Source organism: Triturus cristatus, chromosome 6, assembly GCF_964204655.1.
Source record: "Triturus cristatus chromosome 6, aTriCri1.1, whole genome shotgun sequence".
NCBI classification, from domain to species: Eukaryota; Metazoa; Chordata; class Amphibia; order Caudata; family Salamandridae; genus Triturus; species Triturus cristatus.
The window spans coordinates 965,147,174-965,154,950 of NC_140589.1; the positions used below are offsets into that span (position 1 = coordinate 965,147,174).

The following is a 7,777-nucleotide window of genomic DNA, read 5'->3' on the forward strand; positions in this document are numbered from 1 at the left end:
AAAGGAGTTATGTACCCCTGGCTTCTGCATTAATACTGTTGATGTTAGACTGCTATAAATTAATATCAGTGTGCCCTGATGGACGATTATTGTATTCAACTGCTGTGGCCAAGATCACAGAAAGTCTTCTGGACACAGCCGGCAGCAGTATTGCCTAAACAAGTCTATGAGGCCTGCCTTATCGCCACAATTGAGAGTTTTCCAGCCCTGAAGGCATGCCCCTGCCTCATGGTCGCCGTTGGGATAGGCGTATGGACATAAACAGGGATGAACTGGCTGTAGTGGGCACCAGGCATTTCCCCAGTGGGCCGGAAGAGCAAGGGCTGATTTTTGAGTGGTGGGGGCCTTTTTTGTTACTGGGGGACAGTTTTGCAGCAGTGCTGCAATATCCGCCCCCTGTAACAAAAGCAGCAGCAGTGCTTCTTACTAGCTTCCTAAACCCCCCCCCCCCCCCCCTCCCCACTGGGGCCGGTCCAGCTGAATTGCCTGGACTGGTTTGTGTTCCCAGTTCGCCCCTGGACATAAAGGGCACCTCAAGACTTGACTATGTCTATATTGGCCTGAAAGGTGACCAACATCCAACAAATAAGTCAGTTCTTTTAAAGGAACTGTCCTGTGCGCTAGTGCTTTTAGGGATTGTTGGACCAGCTGTGGAAAGGGAGATTTTTTTCTTAGTTTTCTCAGTGCATGAGTCATGCAGATGATTGCTGCGGACAGGAATGGCGAGATCACAGTTCTCACCTCAGTTGTACAAAAACATGCCTAGTTGAAACTCTGGCAACAGAAAAATCCTGCCACAATGGGAGAAAGGGGTGGGAGGTTTCCTACTAACCTTTGCTTAATTGACCTGATAACCTGTCCAGGATGTACTGGAACAAGAATCTTTGGAAAGGCGGATGTATTGCCCTTGCGCTGACTTGGCTAGTGCTTTGGCTGTTTGGGTCAAGCATACCCCGGACTGAACTCTGTCTCGGCCCTCTATGAATGTGCTGGCTTGTCCACCTCTAAGAGGTAACCTCCATAGTAAAGCGAAAAGCTGCCTTGAATAGGTCTCACGGCTACAAGAGTTACCGATAGATTGCATGAAGCATGGCTTTTTAGGCCTGATGTCTTTAGACTGGATGTGTGGAAACCCTGTAATTACTAGTTTATTGGCTCTATTGAAGCGGTTATGGAATAAGTACATGGAGAGACCAAGTACTTTGAATACATTGCATGCAAGATCATTCTATTGATGTTATAATGGGCTCTCAGTTGTAATGTCTTCATGTAAATTAATCCACATTTGCAAAAATAGTAGCACCAAAGCCGAATTCCTCTGCGGATGTGGTTTATGGCTAAAGTTACTTACACGCTGCTGCTGGAAAACCTCAAATGTGCAGAGAAAATAAGTGTTTTCCATCAAGTCCGTCTGCAGAACTTGCACAAGTTTAGAGTTTTTTAGGAAGGCTTTTATATGTAAAAGTACTCCTGGATTAAGAACGACACTTAAGCGGCCGAATTGGAGACAGTTTTTCAGAAACAACCACAGAACGATGGAGGACGAAGGGATTGTGTCAGAGCTATTAAAACATTGGAATGTTGGGAGCTCTATTGAAGACAGTGGAGTGTTCTGGGCTTCCAATGGCCGGCAGAAGCCCAGAGCTTTAACATTCCAGTGTTTGTGCTGTTGCAGTAAACCAAAGCCGCAGTAAACCCGAGGGGATTTTAATTCCCCTGGGCTCTATGAGGCCTTTGTTTTATTTGTTAGAACATTCTGCCCTCTAGTGGCGGAATGTTCTAATTGTCCTTATAGCCCTCCGTAGCTGGGCTATACGGTTAAAAAAGTCCTGCTCCCTTGTTAAAGGCCCTCGCCGAACGCCGGAGCGGGTATTTAATGGCTGGTATAGTCCGCTATGGTGGGCTATAGGGCTATATTAGAACACTGGAATGTTGGGAGCTCCATTGAGACAATGTAGTGGCTCAGGGCTTATAATGACTGGTATAAGCCGAAGCTCCAACATTCCAATGATTGTTTTTTGTATTTCTCCCTTTTTACTTTAGAACATTCTACCATCAGTGGATGGAATGTTCTAAAAGCCTCATGGCTCTTCTGCCTCGGACTATGCCAGTAGTTAAAGGCTCGCTCTCTCATTATTGGCCCTCAAATGTGGCTCTAGCCTACAACTCGGATTTACGGCCTTTAACAACCGGTACAACTCTCAGCAGTGGGCTATAAGGCAATAGTATAGTGTCATTGGGTTTGCATAGGCTAAGTCTCACACTTTATGTTATTGCACAGTTCCTGGCAGAGCGATCCTTTTGAAAATAAGATACAAAGAGTATGGCTACTCCAATCAAAGAACACCATCCCAAGCATTATAAACAAATCCTCCATGGGTGCTTCCTACCTAGGACCCATCCCACAAAAGCAAACCTGACTCAACCTTCCACTATTTCTTCAACTCAGTAAATGGGCAAATAGTAAATCATGTGTTATTTATAGTGCTTAGAAACAGCAGAAATCTGATGTGAAGCAATACAAAGTTACTATGTGTGTCCCAATCTAATTGTACAATTTATTAAAAATTCTAGCGTTTTGAGGATAGCTGCTGAGGCTCAAATTAAATTGCATGTATTTTGTACAACTGTAACGTGAAAACCACTTTATGAAAGCAAAACCATTCTACAACCCCATCATCTGGTCATAGGGCAGGTTTGTTTGTTCACCAACTGGCTTGCCTACAGTTCTAATATTCAGAGGCCTTCAACTGTTTAAGTATTTCCTCTCACACACTATTTTACACAATACTTGACCATAGAAGTAAATTGGTCCAACACAAGATTTATAACTTTTTTTTAAAGCTTTTTTTTAAATAAGAGGATTGAGGTGCACAATATACCCACAATATAGAAGAGGGACTGTGTACTCAGATAGCTGTAAACAAAAAGTGGGGAATCACACAGGGGTGTTAAAACTGCCCTTACACACAGCGAACTGTGTCATGCTTCATCATAGGGCTGATAACACACCTCCCGCACAGACCAACGCTGGACGTAGAGCAATAGGGAGGGGGAAAATAATACAATAAATAATTGAGAGTAATATGGGATCACAAGTGAACATAGGTGCGAGACAGTGATTCTAACTGGTCGCAGGGAGTCCCTATTACAATTTTAATATTAGGTACCCTGTCCAGAGTAGAAATGGTCACACCCAGACCAGTGGATGGTGGTACGGGAAACTTATAATGAGTTACCAACCCCTCCACTCTGCAAAACCGTCATGCTGCACAGTGTTGGAGTCTTTTTTATTTTTTATTTGAAGCATGCTTGTGAAAGACATTCCCTATTCCATTGTTTTCCACTTTGCCTAGGTTCATTAATGGTTCCTCCTCTGCTGACATGAATGTCCTCATCAGATATTATGTGCTTAGACGAAAGCGTGATGGAACAAAAGATAAATGTTTGTGCTACGTGGAAAATAACACAATTCTACCCAAAAAGATAAATGTCTATCAACATTTCAGAGGAAGGAGACATATCAGTAGCGTTTGTCCTTCAATTTCTTACCAGAGCGAAAATGCCGAGCTGCATTCAGTGCTGGCTCTGAGTCTTTATTCAACAGAAATCCCACCTGCTGAAAGCCAGCACACATGTGGCATATGGTACTGCCACAAGAGGGCGCTTGCTTTCTTGGAGACACAGCGTGCTTTAGGAAATACTTGGAGCTTGAGTTTTAAACATTGTGTCAGAAGAAATAATGCCCATCACTGTTCCCATGGTCTCATCACATAAGAATTGAATTGAAGAAAACCTATTGCTGTGGTGCTGTGTGCTATGCTTGTTTAACACATCAGAGTGCTGGTCATTATGCTTTAAGTACAGCTTGGTGTGCCAGAGCTGTTCGCCACTCCAATTTTACTCCTTGCCTTCCTGGAGAAGTGTGGCTCAATGAATAGAGCGGCAGACCCTGATGCAGGGGTCTAGCCCGGGACCTGGGTTCAATTCCCCGCCTCGGCGGGTCTTGGGCTCAAAAATTCCACGGACCTGATAATTCTCGCCTCGGTGCCATTCCAATCATGGAGTCCCACTCTGCAACTCTGGGCAATAGCTTGCTTAACCTCCACAATGGCCCCCACAACGCTAAGGATGCCTGGCCTCCACCTTGGGGGTGCCCAGGAGTGGACGCCTCACAGGGAAAGCCAGGATGGGTTCCACAGTGGTATTTGTCCAAGCGCCTTGAGACCCTTGCGGGTGAGTAGTGCGCTATACAAGTATCAATTTACATGTACATCTCGCTTTGCTGCTTCAGCCCTGATGTCATGAGAAGTGTCAGTTGGGTGGCACTATGAAAGGCTGCAAGGCCCCATGTAGAATTCAGTCCAAGGAGACAACACCCACACTTCTTTCCAATGCACTCCACAGGTCTCTGCTTTTCTGCTGATTACTGGTCCCCTGAAAAACATGCAGGAGTCAGGTCTGATCTTTACCGACTTGAAGGCCACAGGTCAGGCAAATAAAAGATGTTGAACTGTCTCTTTATGGGCTTAATGGCCCGGTCTTGAGACCAAGGTCTTGTCCCTCTTATTGAAAACCACAGAGTGCAGAAAATATATTTTTTTAAATTATGCACACATAAGCTAAGGTCACAAACCATTTGGATGATGGTACAGTATCCATTCACCCAAGGTTTGTAGAGAGCTCCTTGTGAACACGTAGAACATTTACACTTTTCTGGAAGGTACAAGTTACAGTATGTAGGGGGGGTGCAGGCATTGGTCATGAATCATTCGTTTTTACATTGCCTCATCAACAACACCAGGAGTGCACTTTCCCAGACCTCTCTTGGAAATCAGCAGTGTTTGTTCAGTTTATGCAAATTATTTTAGAATAAAAGACAATCGCATTATTTAGGATTGATCTTTTTGCACAGAAGTACGTTAGCTTTTTTCTAGTAGAACAGATCAAAGAAGGAAAGATTTCTACCTAAGAAGTTTTTTTAATTGGCTCTGATTTTGGGATGCAAGCACCTGAGATATTTCTGTGTGCAGCACTCATTGTAAACTGGATCATCTGTCGATGCTTGTGCACATTCCTGGTGTCAATTTAATGTGAAAGGTGACAGATTAAATTTACTTGAAGTTACATTGTTGTTGACATTGCTTTAAAGTGTTCAAAGTAATAGCTCTGGAGATGATTGACTGCATGCTCATGTAGTCATTGGCCTCGCTCTTGAGCTGTTCACCTAGGGTGCAGATTTGTGCCAGTTATGATGGTGGTTTTGGTGTGCAGTGCATACCGCCCCACTGTTAAACCGAGCTATCAAATACACATAGTGAACAAGATTTGTGTAAACTGAAGTTAGATTCAACCTGTCAGCTTTGTAGTCGGGGTTCTTTAACACTGTTATGCAGGCTTACATATTTAAGGTTTTGATGCAGTCTGGAATTGGGTGCCTGTGCAACATATTTAGTAAAAAAACACTCTTTTGTTTCTTATTTTAGAGTTTGGAAAAAGGATTATCTCAAATTCCCTACCATAGTCTTTATGGCAACAGAGAAGACCTCCCGGTGCAACAAGAATCCAACCAGTTCCTTGAAGGTCACAGCGACTATGTCTTCAGGCACCTCCCTCTGCACTCCCAACTTCAGGTGCGAGCACCCTTCCCCATGATTCCAGTTGGCGGAATCCAAATGGTTCACTCTGGGCCTGAAACTCTATCTGGTTTACACCCTCATCCACACAATCCCCTGACGATGAGGTATTCTGAAGAGAAGAAAAGCATAATCCCAGATATCTCCTCCAAAGAAAGGAATGCACTTTCTAAACACCACGAAAAACACGCCTCCCTCTACAGCTTATCTCGCGATAATTCATCAAGCTCCTCATCCTCTCTGATGCTGTCTCTCAGGCAGGCTTCTTCAGAAGACTCTTCAAAACCTGTTGTTAGAGAGCAGGAGGAAAACCTTCACACTTGTACAAAAGCCATCGCCGGCCTTAGAATTGCCCCCGAGGAAGCTGGTTTGCTCGGGGCAAATCCACTTGCGAGGGCTTCTGAGCCACACTCAAAAACATTGGAAAGCTCACTGCTTGACATTCGGAACCATAGCAGATCCGACCCTTGTCAGCCGTCAGGCAGTGCTGCGGCCTCCCACCCAGACTCGCAAAGTGTGAGGGAAGGCTATGGTACGCCTCGGACGTTGATAGCGCCCTCCTTGTTTCATGCCAAGAGCACGGATACTAAACAAGTAGGTTTTCATGGAACTAAAGACTCAAGGACAGACGTGCATGAAGGGCAAGATGTGTTAGGAGAAAGGGGCAACCCCCATTGATTCAGAGAGGCGTGTTAACTTCAAGACAAATTGACTTTTTTCTAGCGATAGAAGAAATTGAGGTTTATAGCATGCCTGATCTGAGTTACACTAGTTTGCCAGTGGATCGGGCCTCGCTTGGAGGACAGTCCCACTTTTAAACATTTTAATACAACAAAAATATATATATACCCATATGTATACTTTTGTTATCTCAAAAGAAATACATGCAAGTCACCCTGAGCCTGACCAAAATGACATTTCAGATGGACTTAATGGGTCTGGTACTTTGAAACTGTACAAATATTTGTGCCTTTTTCTTTCCTTTGCTTATATTCTGATAAGCATTTTTAGCAGTAACTTGTACTGTACATATTTTAGAATTTGTGTATCTGCTTTGTATTGTAATTTTTTTTCCTTTTTTTGGACACTTTGGGTCTAAATGATGTAAAGCGAAATAGCATCAAATATATGTGAGGTTGCACTAAAAAAACATATTTTTATATGATTAAAACTGAACAGCTTTTATGTACAGCTACGATCCTGTAATACTAATATTTATTTACCTTGTTTCATAAATTGTACATTTATTTTCCTCAATGTTGTGGATGACTTTTCTATGTGGAGCATGGGGTTTACTGTTGCGTAATTAGAACAACAAATGTATATTGTAAACAAGATATTTAAACCAGAGTTATCTCATCTTATCCTGCACTTATGCACTAGGCAGAAAAGATTAAGGATATATCCGTCCGTTCTTAAATCTTGTAATTTCTTTGTCTCTTGTTTGCTGGATTGGCTATCATTTAAAGTGCTGATCGTTGTTTTTAAACTGATAGTACAGTGAAGCATTAAAAGTAAAAACAATGTGCTATTGTGAGTTGTTCCTCTCAAAGCTGTTATGAGGCAGCCCTCAATATATACAGAAAGAAGTATTTGGTCTTATGTGAACATGTTGATCGATATGCGCAATTGCAAACATGGGAAGACATTCCACCCCGCTGTGTCCCCCCTATGAACATAAGTACACATACACCACTGGTACAACTTTATGTTATGCTCAGACTACACCAAGTCACCACAGACCAGTACTGGAGTAGCTTGAAAACAACCAGGTGACGGAGCACAGCTGACTGCATAGATCTGGGTTACCTTTGTGCTATTTAGTGAATTATAATTCTGTGAAACCAAGTTTGTATATTGAATTACAACTCATTAAGGAGTGTTCTTTAAACAGAAATAAACATTCAGTTATGTGCATCAAGTCGTACAGTGTTTTTATGAAGGTTATGCTTTTCACTCCAGCAGCGTGCAAGTCAAAAAGCTCATGTGGAATCGAACGTAGCAAATACAGCTGTTACCTTGTTAAACAAGTATTGCAAAATCAATAGATCGGCCTTTGGCTATTAGCCATTTGCCTTTGTCTGTTTTTGCCTCGTTTTGTCTTGGTTTTTGAAAGACTTTATTGCTGGGGAACCTGCTGG

At 42.9% G+C, this 7,777-nt stretch overlaps 1 protein-coding gene across 4 annotated transcripts in view; it reads left to right on the plus strand.

The window, feature by feature from the left end:
* Positions 1-7,553, plus strand: part of HIVEP2 (HIVEP zinc finger 2) — a 453,335-nt gene extending 445,782 nt beyond the window's left edge. For all 4 annotated transcript variants that reach the window (XM_085611672.1, XM_085611673.1, XM_085611675.1 and 1 more), the window contains one exon: positions 5,487-7,553. In XM_085611672.1, coding sequence (XP_085467798.1) covers positions 5,487-6,314 — 828 coding nt within the window. In that variant the 3' untranslated portion in view covers positions 6,315-7,553. The remainder of the gene's footprint in view (positions 1-5,486) is intronic.
* Positions 7,554-7,777: the final 224 nt, after the last annotated feature.